The sequence below is a fragment of the Doryrhamphus excisus genome, chromosome 9, assembly GCF_030265055.1.
Source record: "Doryrhamphus excisus isolate RoL2022-K1 chromosome 9, RoL_Dexc_1.0, whole genome shotgun sequence".
NCBI classification, from domain to species: domain Eukaryota; kingdom Metazoa; phylum Chordata; class Actinopteri; order Syngnathiformes; family Syngnathidae; genus Doryrhamphus; species Doryrhamphus excisus.
Window position 1 is genome coordinate 2,326,724 of NC_080474.1, and position 14,303 is coordinate 2,341,026.

At 41.1% G+C, this 14,303-nt stretch overlaps 4 protein-coding genes across 7 annotated transcripts in view; all 4 read right to left on the minus strand.

Annotated features, from left to right (window-relative positions):
• The window catches only part of lrch1 (leucine-rich repeats and calponin homology (CH) domain containing 1), a 29,971-nt gene extending 25,640 nt beyond the window's left edge, over positions 1–4,331 (minus strand). For 2 of the 4 annotated variants that reach the window (XM_058081880.1, XM_058081879.1), the window contains exon 1: positions 3,957–4,324. In XM_058081880.1, the coding sequence (XP_057937863.1) occupies positions 3,957–4,185 (229 nt within the window). In that variant the 5' untranslated portion in view covers positions 4,186–4,324. Of the gene's footprint in view, positions 1–3,956 lie in introns of all 4 variants that reach the window. The other 2 variants (XM_058081877.1, XM_058081878.1) reach the window with 2 other exon arrangements.
• A 1,731-nt stretch (positions 4,332–6,062) lies between these two features.
• Positions 6,063–7,306, minus strand: LOC131135751 (trace amine-associated receptor 1-like). The gene is made up of 2 exons (XM_058082014.1): positions 7,131–7,306; positions 6,063–7,015 (listed from the first exon to the last, which is right to left on the minus strand). Exons 1-2 carry the CDS (start codon positions 7,304–7,306, stop codon positions 6,199–6,201), a joined length of 993 nt encoding a protein of 330 aa, XP_057937997.1. The 3' UTR covers positions 6,063–6,198.
• Positions 7,307–9,745: 2,439 nt separating this feature from the next.
• LOC131135921 (trace amine-associated receptor 13c-like) lies at positions 9,746–10,987 on the minus strand. The gene is made up of 2 exons (XM_058082342.1): positions 10,812–10,987; positions 9,746–10,562 (listed from the first exon to the last, which is right to left on the minus strand). The coding sequence occupies exons 1-2, from the start codon at positions 10,985–10,987 to the stop codon at positions 9,746–9,748; spliced, it is 993 nt and encodes a 330-aa protein (XP_057938325.1).
• Positions 10,988–12,858: 1,871 nt separating this feature from the next.
• Positions 12,859–13,980, minus strand: LOC131135922 (trace amine-associated receptor 13c-like). The gene is made up of 2 exons (XM_058082343.1): positions 13,805–13,980; positions 12,859–13,675 (listed from the first exon to the last, which is right to left on the minus strand). The coding sequence occupies exons 1-2, from the start codon at positions 13,978–13,980 to the stop codon at positions 12,859–12,861; spliced, it is 993 nt and encodes a 330-aa protein (XP_057938326.1).
• Positions 13,981–14,303: the final 323 nt, after the last annotated feature.

Consider the following 14,303-nt stretch of genomic DNA (forward strand, 5'->3'; position numbering starts at 1 on the left):
CTACCGCTAGCCATCAACCAGCTACAATTTCTCAACGTCTTCACTGGTTGGTGGCGTATTTTCTGTTAACACGGTTACGTGTTCTTGGTTTCCATGAGAGGAAACGTTTCTTCATTGGAAACAATGAGCTTGGGTGTGGTCACTTCCTGTCTCTTCATGTTAGCTTCACAGCTAGCTAGCCTGGCCGAGCCATTAAAAGTCCCTTGCACCACATGCTGGTGCCCAGTAGAAATAATATGATAACTCCCATTATTACAACACACTAGGATCCAACCATGTCAGTAGAAATGGAACCCGAAGAGGAAACAAGGAATGAGGATTCCAGCAAGTCTGTTTCGGCTACTGTATCATTACCTTCAGGTGTGTACCTTCAGGAGCACTGGGCAAGGTGGACCTGCCTCTTACATTCCTGGGAATTCACTGCTTCCTTCCCAATGTGGGTGTATGGGTGTGCGCATGTGTGTGAGAGGGAAGGTAAGGAAACAAGGGAAGGAAACATGGCAGGTCCTCATAGGGCGTGTTTCAATGACAACATCTACACACATTTGCACGCTCACCCGATTTCCGTTGCATGCTTGGCTTGACACGACTCTTTTCACTATGATCTGATACAACCTTGGTCATGCAGCTTTTGAGAGTTTACAGCAAATATATTGAAATATAAACAACCATGCTAACATTAGCTTACCCTCAAATGGTGCGTTTCTGTACTTCTACCTTTGACTACATGAACGTGACCTGACTGAAAGGTAGGCCAAAATGCAGTGCACCGTCAGTAGCTGGGATGTTGCACCACTCAACACTGTTAAAAGAGTTGACTGTGCAGCACTAGGCACATACTACCCTCAATAGTCCCCGTCTTGGCTACGCAGCAGAAGGGGGGGGGGACTACCACACAAAAATGGCGTAGTCGCCGCCTCATTTGAAGCAGCGTGTATATGCAATGCCAAAAACAAGGAAAATCGAATTAATTGTCAATTCAAATCGTGCTATCAAGAAGTTGAGGAAAAAAAGCTGGCAGATATTTAATTCTGTGAGCCAAATGTTGGTAATGGTAATGGCAATGGCAATGGTAATGGTAATGGTCCACATGTCCAAAAGGAGTAGGAAGAAGCAAAGCTTATTAAATCCTACCCCTCCATTTGGTACTTTTACAATCAGTAACTGTTACATTTGTTCACTTCCTGCTTTCCTAATATAGTTTAAGTTTAAAAAAATATTTTATTTCTTAAATACTAATACTAATACTAATTAAAACTTTTTTAATTTTATTTTATTTTTTTGACCATCCAATGACATAATGGGTACCAAAGTAGGTGACAATATAGTGATATATATAGCACATCATGACTGGTTGAAGACCCTTCATCCTTGTATTTAGCAAACATCAACTGCTTGTATTGTTTCTTGAATTGGCTCATCGTTGTGCATTGTTTGATTTCCTTACTCAATCCATCCCATAGTTTGATTCCACATACTGAAATGCTATGGCTTTTTAACGTAGTCCTAGCATAGAAGTGTTTCAAATGTACTTCTTCCCTGAGATCATATTTTTTGTATTGGATGACATTTTTAGCTAATTGCTTATTTTTAGCCTTATGCATTATTTTAGCTGTTTGAAGATGAACTATATCCGCAAGTTGAAGTATTTGTGATTTTACAAATAAGGAGTTAGTATGTTCTGTTCTGTAGGCGGCATGATGAATTATCCTTACTGACCTTTTTTGCAGTACATTTAGCCAGTGAAGATTGCTTTTATAGTTATTAGCCCATATTTCCACACAATAAGTAAGATATGGTAGAACCAGAGAGCAATAAAGAGTGTGGAGTGATTGAAATATTTCTTGGCCACCTTATGTTGTATATTTATAATATGAGGATTGTTGGCAATAATTCTGGAATGCTTGTAATTTACTCATAAGAAGCAGCAGCAGGTACATGGTGTACGCAACAATAATCATTATGAAACAGCAGTACACTGAAAAAAGCTGCACAGTACAGTGTACACAGTATACTTACCAGACGTTAAGTACAGTATCTTATTTCACAGTCTCAACATTACTGCAGGGATCCCTTTTTCTTGTTGCCCTCAGTCTCCCGTCTAATAATGCGCCTCTACATGTGGAATAGTAAATACTAGACAGCCTCGTTATCCTCGCTTGTACTTTGTTAGCATGTCTCATCCTGCCTGCAGCGTCTAACTACTCGACTGTTTGCTTCCCTCGCAATGATGCGTTTAAGAGAAAGTCACACGCTTCAAAGAGAACACACAAGACGACTTAGTGGCCGGTTTTAAATGTTTTGATGACGCAGTCCAAACCGGAGCTAAAGTTTTTTTGTGTGAGAACGTTTGAGGCATAGACGCTGACTACAGAAATAAAACATCATTCCCAGACGGTGAAAGGGGAGATGTTATCTGTTGGGTACGTTTCTTGAGACTGCGAGCCAAACAAAGTCTGTGTTGTGCGCCAGATGTTGCAACAAGGTAAGCGACACTGATTTCCAGTAAATACGCATGCAGGACAAAGTGCCACACGCTGCACAAACGGCAGGTATTGTGTTGAGCTAGCGACACACTAAACTGCACTAAACTGCTTTCTGTTTCACAGAACAGAAACAACAGGCAAAGGTTCTAAAAGGTTCTACAAGTTCTTCACAGACAACATACAGTATAGTATGTATGTACAAATAGAAGTATTTGAGGTATAAGTATGACCTCAAAACATCTGATGAGGATTTTGTTGTTTGGGACAAAAGAATAGGAGCTTTGGAGCCAAGGAGGCGGACCGATACCCACCTCTCAGGCGGTCTAGGCCCCCTGGTTGATCCCGTTCCTGGGAGGTTCACCAAAGGTCGCCAACCTTTTGGTGCCCACGGACCCTCAAGACTCCTTCCTCGACGTCGAGATAAAAGCCCGCACTGTTGTGTTTTTTTTTTTTTACACTGTTAGCATATGTTGTTATGTAGCTTCATATCTATCTACTGTAGGCTCTAACTTCCTTAATATTTGAGTGGTTAGCGCGCAGGTCACACAGCTAGGAGACCCGAGTTCGATTCCACTCTCGGCTATCTATCTGTGTGGAGTTTGCATGTTCTCCCAGTGCGTGCGTGGGTTTTTTTCCGGTTTCCTCCCACATTCCAAAAACATGCTAGGTTAATTAGCAACTCCAAATTGTCCATAGGTATGAATGTGAGTGTGAATGGTTGTTTGTCTATATGTGCCCTGTGATTGGCTGGCCACCAGTCCAGGGTGTACCCCGCCTCTCACCTGAAGACAGCTAGGATAGGCTCCCGTTCAAATGAATGAATGAATGAATATTATTTTGTTGTCAGGCTGCACGGCGGTCGAGTGGTTAGCGCACAGACCTCACGGATAGGAGATCAAAGTTCAAGCCCACCCTCGGCCATCTCTGTGTGGAGTTTGCATGTTCTCCCCGTGCATGCGTGGGTTTTCTCCGAGTACTCCCTCCCACATTCCAAAAACATGCTAGACTGGTGGCCAGCCAATCACAGGGCACATATAGACAAACAACCATTCACACTCACATTCATACCTGTTTTTGGAGGAAACAGGAGTACCCGTGTGGCCTGCGAGGTAACCACTCCCCCACCATGCAGCCCTGTAGCATATGTATTAAGTCCAAATCACAGGAAAACGTTTCCAACAGCCGCGCCGTTATGACGTCACAGAGCACTCAGGTTGATAGCACGTCCGACTGACTCCTTTGTTGTCGTATGTCTAACTGACTCCTCTGTTGTGTTTTTGAGTCAACTGACTCCCCCCGTTCCTGCTGTTTTGAGTCCGGGAATCGACGGGGAATTCCACAGGACCATCGTCCATTTCCACAACATTCCACGACACGCACAACGACAACAAGTTGACTTCACAGCATCAGCGGTTGTTACGACGGACCATTACAGGTTCGAGTACCTCTCTAAAGAGCCAGTCTTCCTACCTGCCTCCACCGTGTCGCTCAGGTCGTGGTTGCCTGCCGTCCGGGGGAACTCCTTGAGTTTTCGGGCACTGAGATTGAGCGCCCCGCTGACTGCCGCTTCCTCCAGCGCCCGTTCCAAGCCCCGGTTGGGTGGCGCGGGGCCGTTGCTGAGGCTCTGGCCGGACGGAGGAGAGCCGAGTTGGGAAGCGAGGGGCGGAGAGCGGGCCGACTCCGGTCCTTGCGTCGCCATGGTGCTTCGCCCTCGGTGCTCCGCGGCGTGTGGGTGGATGTCTTTAGTCCGCCAGACAACGTAGTCCGCGCGGTCAGCTGTCTGCTCCAAGCTCGCTGTTTAGTGGCATCAGAAGCATAACATGCATAGCAAGCAGCGACAGCGACACATCCGGCCATTGCTTTTTCCAAAGTAAAATGACCGGAACTGCATCGACTCTATTGGGAGTCCTTACTGCATATATGTAGTTGTGATAACACGAAGTAGGAGCAGATCATAGGAAGCAATATCACAAAGATTATAGGTTTGAATGTGCTAAAAGTGTAAAAATCATGTGTTATTATTAACATACCATGACTTAAATATAAATATTTATTTTTTTTATTTTGAAGGTCTGGTTTGTTGTCAAGCACATGCCCACTGCGGCTGCACACCAAACAGCAGAGCTCAGAAAACCTGGCCAACGACGACATCTAGCGCATATAATTCGCACTACATGTTGTGTGGTGTGTGTGTGTGTGTGTCTGCGTGGAGCTTCATCAGCAGATTTCCACCTGATACATTTCCAGTCAGTCCACTTTACTCTGCAGCCAAAACAATGAACGTCACGCAGCTGCACAGAAGGTTTGAGGCCTATTAGGCCCTAAAATGTTCTTATGCCCCCATAAATAACTTGATATTTTTTTATTTTTTTAATGTTTTTATTTTTTTTACAAAACAAATCTCTGACAAATACAGTATGTGAACTACTAGTATTTTTGTGCTTGAAAGTGCTTAATTTAGGTCAAGAATATGTTAAAAAAGCTATTTTTTCAGGTTGTATTATTTCTTCAGGGGGCTTCAGCCCCCCTAAAATGTTCTTAAGCCCCCCTAAATAATTAGATATTTTTAATAAATTTTTTAATGATTTTTTTTACAAAAAATCTCTGACAAATTTTATATAATAGGGCAAAAGCAGGCTAATAAGCAAGCCAATAAGCAGGCTAATACTAGCCTACTACTACTACTACTAGTGATAATGATAGATGATAATAATAATGTTAATGTTTGTTCGTTATTTCTACTACATTCATTCATATCCTGTACATGCACTGGCATACAATGATGAAACTGGTCTGCCAATCAGGTGTGTGAAGATGACAACCCTGCTGCTGTCGCCCACCCCCAGCTCACAACCATACACAATACTCCCACTACCATATCAGATGTAAAGACAAGAGTTAAATTAAAAAAAATATGCACAAATAGACAAGAATCATGTCAGTAAAGCTGCTAGAGGTTAAAAACTTGTTGCAGAAGTCTCTAAAGTCTGAACTTATTATGTACTGTACTCTCAAATAAATTATATTTGACCAAAAAAACCCAATCATAATCATATAAATGCGAAAAATATATGTAATAAATGCAATCAAAAAAGTTGAATGATATACTGTATATGGATTTAATATTATATTTTAATTGTATAATATATGCATTTGCAGACCATTTTTATTTTTATTTTTATTTTTATTTTTATTTTTATTTTTATTTTTATTTTTATTTTTATTTTTATTTTTATTTTTATTTTTATTTTTATTTTTATTTTTATTTTTATTTTTATTTTTATTTTTATTTTTATTTTTATTTTTATTTTTATTTTTATTTTTATTTTTATTTTTATTTTCATTTTTTAACCTAGCATGTTTTTGGAATGGGGGAGGAAACCGGAGTACCCGGAGAAAACATGCACAGGGAGAACATGCAAGCTCCACACAGAGAGGGTGGAATCAAACTCGGATAATTTTTATTATTCTGCCATTAAGACCAGATTACTTGTCACAAATAATATTTTGTTGCCAGTTAAAGCACAGGAGAAACAGACAGGAGAAAAATTGCAGCAGTGTTTTTTTTATTACTTTTGTATTTTTTTTTTTACAGTTAAACTGTTTCATTAAAAGGAAGCGATACACACAATGCTTTCACAGTCATAAATGACACCAATTCACATATAATGTTTATGTGCTAAATGACAAAAAGAGTGCAGCTCATCCAGGCTTACAGTATGTTGTCCCCCCAGGAGCCAGGCTGCAGGATGCGCAGAGTGACAACCCGTCTAACAGCTCTTCTAAACCAGGGATAGAACAATGCATAGATCAACGGGTTTAAACAGGAGTTAAATTCGAATAAATAAAGGACATATTTAGAAAACGAAGGCATTGTTTCGTTGCCGCTTGCCAGGGTGAAAATATAATACGGACAGAAACACATGAGAAAGACCAGGACCAGGACACCAAGAGTCCTGGCTGCCTTCAACTCTGATGTTTTTGCTCTGACAGAGACTGGATGTTGTAGTTTGACTGATGTAACATGAGAACGCATGGCTCGGGCCTGAGACACAGCAACCACAAACACTCTCATGTACAGCGTGATGATGACGCCGAGAGGAAGGAGCACGGTCACGACAAGGTCAACAACTCCTGCATAGTAGTCGATACCGAACAAACACTCTCCGTGACATGATTTATACTTCCCGGGATGAGTCAGCAGTTCCTTCAAGATGATGCTACAGTAGAGAAACGAAGAGAACCAACAGAGACAAACACAAAGCTGAACCCTTTTCACAGTGACTTTGGTGTTATAATGCAGAGGATCACAAATAGCCACATAACGGTCAGCTGATATCAGCACCATGTTTCCTACTGAGACCGACGTCACCAGGAAGGACACGTAGAACCACAGCGAACAAAGAACATCACCAAGAGTCCAGCAGGACGTTCTGGCGTATATTTCAGCCGGTATCGCCAGGAGGCCCACCAGAAAGTCAGAGATACTGAGAGAGAGGAGGAGGAAGTTGGTTGGAGTGTGGAGCTGCCTGGAAACAAAGAAGAAAATAAAGCAGATAATATTTAAAAAAATGAATGAAAGAGTTCTAACAACAACAAGAACAAGGACAATTTCAGACAAATCAAAAACAAAAAAATATGTGCCTGAAATGGGAGATTGAGATGATAACCAGAAGATTTAGAACCACAGTGAAGATACAGATGATGGACAGCAAAACAGTCAAAACAACACTTTCAGACCAATGAGACGTGGGCTTCCTGCAGGAGATGTTGATGAGTTGTGGGAAGCAGAGCTCTGATCGGTCCTCCTTCTCCATCATCAAGAAGAAGAAGAAGAGAAGAGAAGCTGGAGCTCTGTCGGCTTTCCGTCTCAACCTCTGTCTTATACCGTTCATCTGCCGTCATCCGACCTCGTGTACCTCCCCCAAGCAAATCTTATTGGGTCAAAGCAAGTCGGTATGATGTCATGCCGGTTTTGTAACCTGAAAACATGTCAAGAAATATGAACATCTGCAATACGTTCAATGTGAAAGTCATAATAACGGTAATGTTGTCATTCTAAACACACCCAAAGAGGCTAATTCGAAGAGATGGAACATTTACAGATGGTTTGATGGTTGATGCTTAAGTGTGACGTCAAGATCTGCGTGCCTTAGAAGGGGAACTTCACTTTTTGGGGGAAATTTTGTCCATCATTTACCATCTTTATGCGCAACATGAACCCATAATACCAGTTAATATGAGCTAGCTAACAATGCACATCATGTATTTCGACTACAAAACTCTCAAAAAAAAAAATCCCTCTAACAATGTTTTATATACATGCTGTGATCATACACGATAACATGGTAGAACATGTAATACTTCAATATTTACTTCAATATTTTGCCTTATACTACGGTTTCCTCCCCCATTCCAAAAACATGCTAGGTTAATTAGCCACTCCAAATTGTCCATAGGTATGAATGTGAGTGTGAATGGTTGTTTGTCTATATGTGCCCTGTGATTGGCTGGCCACCAGTCCAGGGTGTACCCCGCCTCTCGCCCGAAAACAGCTGGGATAGGCTCCAGCACCCCCGCGACCCTTGTGAGGAAAAAGCGGTAGAAAATGAATGAATGAATGAATATGCAACATGAATCCATAATGCCAGTTAATATGAGCTAGCTAACAATGCACATCATGTATTTCCACTACAAAACTCTCAAAAAAAAATCCCTCTAACAATGTTTTATATACATGCTGTGCTCATACATGATGACATGGTAGAACATGTAATACTTCAATATTTACTTCAATATTTTGCCTTATACTACGGTTTCCTCCCACATTCCAAAAACATGCTAGGTTAATTAGCCACTCCAAATTGTCCATAGGTATGAATGTGAGTGTGAATGGTTGTTTGTCTATATGTGCCCTGTGATTGGCTGGCCACCAGTCCAGGGTGTACCCCGCCTCTCGCCCGAAGACAGCTGGGATAGGCTCCAGTATCCTTGTGAGGATAAGCGGTAGAAAATTTATTAATTAATTAACCAATTAATTGCTTATTTTTAGCCTTATGTATTATTTTAGCTGTTTGAAGATGAACTATATCAGCAAGTTGAAGTATTTGTGATTTTAGAAATAAGGAGTTAGTATGTTCTGTTCTGTAGGCGGCATTATGAATTATCCTTACTGACCTTTTTTTGCAGTACATTTAGCCAGTGAAGATTGCTTTTATAGTTATTAGCCCATATTTCCACACAATAAGTAAGATATGGTAGAACCAGAGAGCAATAAAGAGTGTGGAGTGATTTATGATTGAGAACAAATTTTGCTTTGTTCAATATTGAAATATTTATTTCCACCTTATGTTGTATATTTGTAATATGAGGATTTTAATCATTCATGCATCAAAATGTCCGGCTCAAAATGTCCGGAAAGAGACGCTATTTAAATTTATTTTCCAAAAATGCCCATGATAATAATTACAGTGACGAACAAACAAAAAAAAGAAGATGAACATGAAAAAATGTTTTTGTACTGACTCGTTGTATGAAGTCCAAGGCACCAAAAAACGTGAACTATCATATTCTTCCATTTGAAAACTCATCGGAATATGAGAATGAATTTACAAAAGGCATAATCCAAGATATTCATTTTACATTAGCACACTTTATTTTAATATCTTAATCACACAGTATCACACAGTATGTGGAATCAAACTATGGGATGGATTGAGTAAGGAAATCAAACAATGCACAACGATGAGCCAATTCAAGAAACAATACAAGCAGTTGATGTTTGCTAAATACAAGGATGAAGGGTCTTGAACCAGTCATGATGTGCTATATATATCACTATATTGACACTTAATATGGTACACATTATGGCATTGGATGGTCAAAAAAATTAAAATAAATAAAAACAATTTTATAAAAAAAAAATAAAAAAATTAAGAATTAAAAACATTTTTTTAAACTTAAACTATATTAGGAAAGCAGGAAGTGAACAAATGTAACAGTTAGTGATTGTAAAAGTACCAAATGGAGGGGTAGGATTTAATAAGCTTTGCTTCTTCCTACTCCTTTTGGACATGTGGAACTGGGAACTGATTATGGGATGCATTCAATTGTAATCTGATGCATGTTCAAATGAAATTAAACCATTACCATTACCATTACCATTACACATGTTCAGTCTAGTTGACAGGTAAAACCAGCTGTTACACAACAACACACATTGACTTTCATTTCTAAGTCACACCCAGAAAAGGAAGGCTTTAACTGGAAATAATGTTGGCCTCACAGGAGCCAGGCTGCAGTATGTGCAGGGTGACGATGTGTCGAACAGCTCTTCTAAACCAGGGATAGAACAAGGCATAGATCAGCGGGTTTACACAGTAGTTCAAACTATACAAATAAAGAACATATTGAGCAAATGTTGAAATGATTATTTTATCGCCCGTGAGAGAAAGAACGTAATATGGACAGAAGCACACCAGAAAGACAAGGACCAGGACACCAAGAGTCCTGGCGGCCTTCAGCTCTGATTTCTTTGCTTTAACTGAATATTGTATCGTGACTGATGTAACATGAGAACGCATGGCTCGGGCCTGAGACACAGCAACCACAAACACTCTCATGTACAGCGTGATGATGATGCTGAGAGGAAGGATGAAGTTCACAACAATGTCCACCACACCCGCATAATAGTCAATACCAAAGGCACACTCTCCGTAGCAGGAAATGTACTTCCCAGGATGGACCAGCTGGTCCTTCAAGATGATGCTACAGTAGACGAAAGAGAAGAACCAACAGAGACAAACACAAAGCTGAACCCTTTTCACAGTGACTTTGGTGTTATAATGCAGAGGATCACAAATAGCCACATAACGGTCAGCTGATATCAGCACCATGTTTCCTACTGAGACAAACATGATTATGAAAGTCATATAATTATACAAGAAGCACAGCGCATCACCAAGAGTCCAGCAGGATGTTCTCATGTAGATCTGACCAGGCCACACCAGGAGGCCCACCAGAAAGTCAGAGACAGCGAGAGAGAGGAGGAGGATGTTGGTGGGAGTGTGGAGCTGCCTGGAGACAAAGAAGAAAAAAAAAAAAAAAAAAAAAAAAAAAAGAAAACAAGAAAAAATACAACATACGTACTTAGTGAACATGAAGGTTTGACCAATCAAGTTGCTAACCCTTTACAATAAAGTACACAAACAACCAACCTAACCCTGACCACAACCTTTTTGTAAAGCGAGGCAACAAAGTTTTCCAAAAAGGACAACTATTAAAGTGAGAATACATTGAAAAACATATTGCAATAAAAATATATGCCTGAAGTGGGAGATTGAGATGATGACCAGCAGGTTGAGAACCACAGAGAGGATACAGATGATGGACAGCAGAACAGTGAAAAGAACACCATCAGACCAATGAGACGTGGGCTTCCTGCAGGAGATGTTGATGAGTTGTGGAAAGCAGAGCTCTAATCGGTCCTCCTTCTCCATCATCAGAAGAGAAGAGTCGAGAAGCTGGAGCTCTTCTGGCACTTTTCTGTCTAAGACTCTCTCTTATACATCTCATCTGTCGTCATCCGACCTTGGGTACCTCCCCCAAGGAAACCTTATTGGGTCAAACTTAGTTTAGGTTTAGGAAGGACTGTCACAATCAACACTGAAACCTGGAAACCCATCCATCCATTTTCTATACTGCTTATTCTCACTAAGGGTCATGGGCATGCTGGAGCCTACCCCAGCATGCTGGAGCCTACCCCAGCTGTCTTTGGGCAAGAGGCGAAGCCAGCCAATCACAGGGCACATATAGACAAACAACCATTCACAATTAATTGGTTAATTAATTAATCAATTTTCTACCGCTTATCCTCATGAGGATACTGGAGCCTATCCCAGCTATCTTCGGGCGAGAGGCGGGGTACACCCTGGACTGGTGGCCAGCCAATCACAGGGCACATATAGACAAACAACCATTCACACTCACATTCATACCCTATGGACAATTTGGAGTGGCTAATTAACCTAGCATGTTTTTGAATGGGGGAGGAAACCGGAGTACCCGGAGAAAACCCACGCATGCACAGGGAGAACATGCAAACTCCACACAGAGATGGCCGAGGGTGGAATTGAACTGGGGTCGCCGAGCTGTGAGGCCTGCGCGCTAACCACTCAACCACCGTGCAGACCCTCCACCAAATTTTGAATTTGAAACCGGTGGCAGTGGCTTATAAAAAAAAAGAATAATCACATAAAAAACTATTAATTGCTGTTTTGGGGTCTATTTTTACGAATATTTTGTACTAATAATAAGCCATAGCTACGGGCCTGCCAATGTGATGTAAACAAAGAACAAGTGACTCTACTATTGGCGGGTTATTTTGTGTCTACTGGGTTCTAATAATGTTAATTATGTAAAATAACTCGTTAATGCCACTAACTAACTTACTAATGTTAACTTTTGGTGTAATTCACACACAAGCACCAGAGCAAGAATGCCTTGGAAGCACCGTGGAGCGTCCCCACACAGTCCCACAGAGTCCAACACTCTTTTAGAACTTCATTCTGGCACACTCCTCTAGTCCGTTCATTCTGGAAACCACGAGATGCATTCAAGGACACTCCGATCATCATAGAAACGCCTTTCTAATGCGCGCGCGTGTGTGTAAATAAACGTGACGAACAAGAAAAACATGAAGTGGGTATTCTCACTCACTTTTCCACTCTTAATTTGGACGTACAATTCGCTATATTTAAATATGCTAGAAAATACACTGACAACAAGTAAACTTAGCATAAATTACGTGATGTCTTTGAACTCCACACCTGAATGCTCACTGTATGATTGTATTGTTCTGCTACTATTAAAGAGACTATTGTCATGTTGTGTCTTTTAACTTGATTGACATATCAGTTCATTTGGAGCTGTTAGTTCAGGGTTTGAATCTCCGCTCTGGCGCCTCTGTGTGGAGGTTGCAGGTACTCCGGTTCCCTGACATATTCCAGCACAGTTGATTGACAGCCTGTTCCGTTTAGCTCACTGGCTAATGCAGCTTAACCACGAATTTGTAGACATATGTATGTACTTGTATGTGTTCGCTGGTTCGAGCCCGATGATCTAAATATCACAACGGACAAACACTTAAGTCCATCTGCTTCATCAAGGGATGCAAATAAAGATCATATTTTTTCTATTTGAAAGTCTCCTTTGTGTATTCTAAGGACGTAGTATGAGAATTAAAAGGCACAATCAATTATCTTTATTTGATATTTACACACTTTATTTTCATGTTTTAGTCACACATGTTCAATGTGGTAGCTAACACAAACATTGACATTCATTTCTAAGTCACACCCAGAAAAGGAAGGCTTTAACTGGAAATAATGTTGGCCTCACAGGAGCCAGGCTGCAGTATGTGCAGGGTGACGATGTGTCGAACGGCTCTTCTAAACCAGGGATAGAACAAGGCATAGATCAACGGGTTTACACAGTAGTTCAAACTATACAAATAAAGAACATATTGAGCAAACGTTGAAATGATTATTTTATCACCTGTGAGAGTAACAATGTAATACGGACAGAAGCACACCAGAAAGACAAGGACCAGGACACCAAGAGTCCTGGCGGCCTTCAGCTCTGATTTCTTTGCTTTAACTGAATATTGTATCGTGACTGATGTAACATGAGAACGCATGGCTCGGGCCTGAGACACAGCAACCACAAACACTCTCATGTACAGCGTGATGATGATGCTGAGAGGAAGGATGAAGTTCACAACAATGTCCACCACACCCGCATAATAGTCAATAACAAAGACACACTCTCCGTAGCAGGAAATGTACTTCCCAGGATGGACCAGCTGGTCCTTCAAAATGATGCTACAGTAGACGAAAGAGAAGAACCAACAGAGACAAACACAAAGCTGAACCCTTTTCACAGTGACTTTGGTGTTATAATGCAGAGGATCACAAATAGCCACATAACGGTCAGCTGATATCAGCACCATGTTTCCTACTGAGACAAACATGATTACAAAAGACATGAAATTATACAAGAAGCACAGCGCATCGCCGAGAGTCCAGCAGGAAGTTCTCATGTAGATGTCACCGGGCCACACCAGGAGGCCCACCAGAAAGTCAGAGACAGCGAGAGAGAGGAGGAGGAGGTTGGTGGGAGTGTGGAGCTGCCTGGAAGAATAAAAGAAAGAAGAATATAAAAGACAACATTCATATTTAGTGTGCTGAAAAGTTTGGTGAAAAGACATTGCCCACTATTTGGCAAACATGGTGGACAATTCCAGAATAAAAAATATATACCTGAAGTGGGAGATTGAAATGATGACCAGCAGGTTGAGAACCACAGTGAAGATACAGATGATGGACAGCAGAACAGTGAAAAGAAGACCTTCAGACCAATGAGACGTGGGCTTCCTGCAGGAGATGTTGATGAGTTGTGGAAAGCAGAGCTCTGATTGGTCCTCCTTCTCCATCATCAAGAAGAAGAGTGGAGAGCTCTGACATCTTTGTGTCTAAACCTCACTCTTATACATGTCATCTGTTGTCATCCAACCTAGAGTACCTCCCCCAAGCAGAAACTGTTATTGGGTGTATGTTTATGATGTCGTCATAGCAGCAGTGTCCTCCTCAAACGTCATGATACACCTAAAGGGAGGAAATTATGGAGAACCGCATTCTCAAATCGTACACAGACAAAAAATAAAACAGAGGATGCAGAACAATAACATGAAAGAAGAGGTCAAAGTTCACATGCCTGGAAGAGAGGCACCCACATTGAAAGGGAAGAGAAGGCAAAATC

What these genes read in the sequence shown, in the direction of transcription:
- LOC131135751 (XM_058082014.1), bottom strand. Translation starts at nt 7,306, where the DNA reads ATGATGGAGAAGGAGGACCGATCAGAGCTCTGCTTCCCACAACTCATC. An exon ending in ATCTCAATCTCCCATTTCAG is followed by an intron (nt 7,016 to 7,130) that starts GCACATATTTTT and finishes CTTTGTTTCCAG; the next exon opens with GCAGCTCCACACTCCAACCA.
- LOC131135921 (XM_058082342.1), bottom strand. Translation starts at nt 10,987, where the DNA reads ATGATGGAGAAGGAGGACCGATTAGAGCTCTGCTTTCCACAACTCATC. An exon ending in ATCTCAATCTCCCACTTCAG is followed by an intron (nt 10,563 to 10,811) that starts GCATATATTTTT and finishes CTTTGTCTCCAG; the next exon opens with GCAGCTCCACACTCCCACCA.
- LOC131135922 (XM_058082343.1), bottom strand. Translation starts at nt 13,980, where the DNA reads ATGATGGAGAAGGAGGACCAATCAGAGCTCTGCTTTCCACAACTCATC. An exon ending in ATTTCAATCTCCCACTTCAG is followed by an intron (nt 13,676 to 13,804) that starts GTATATATTTTT and finishes TTATTCTTCCAG; the next exon opens with GCAGCTCCACACTCCCACCA.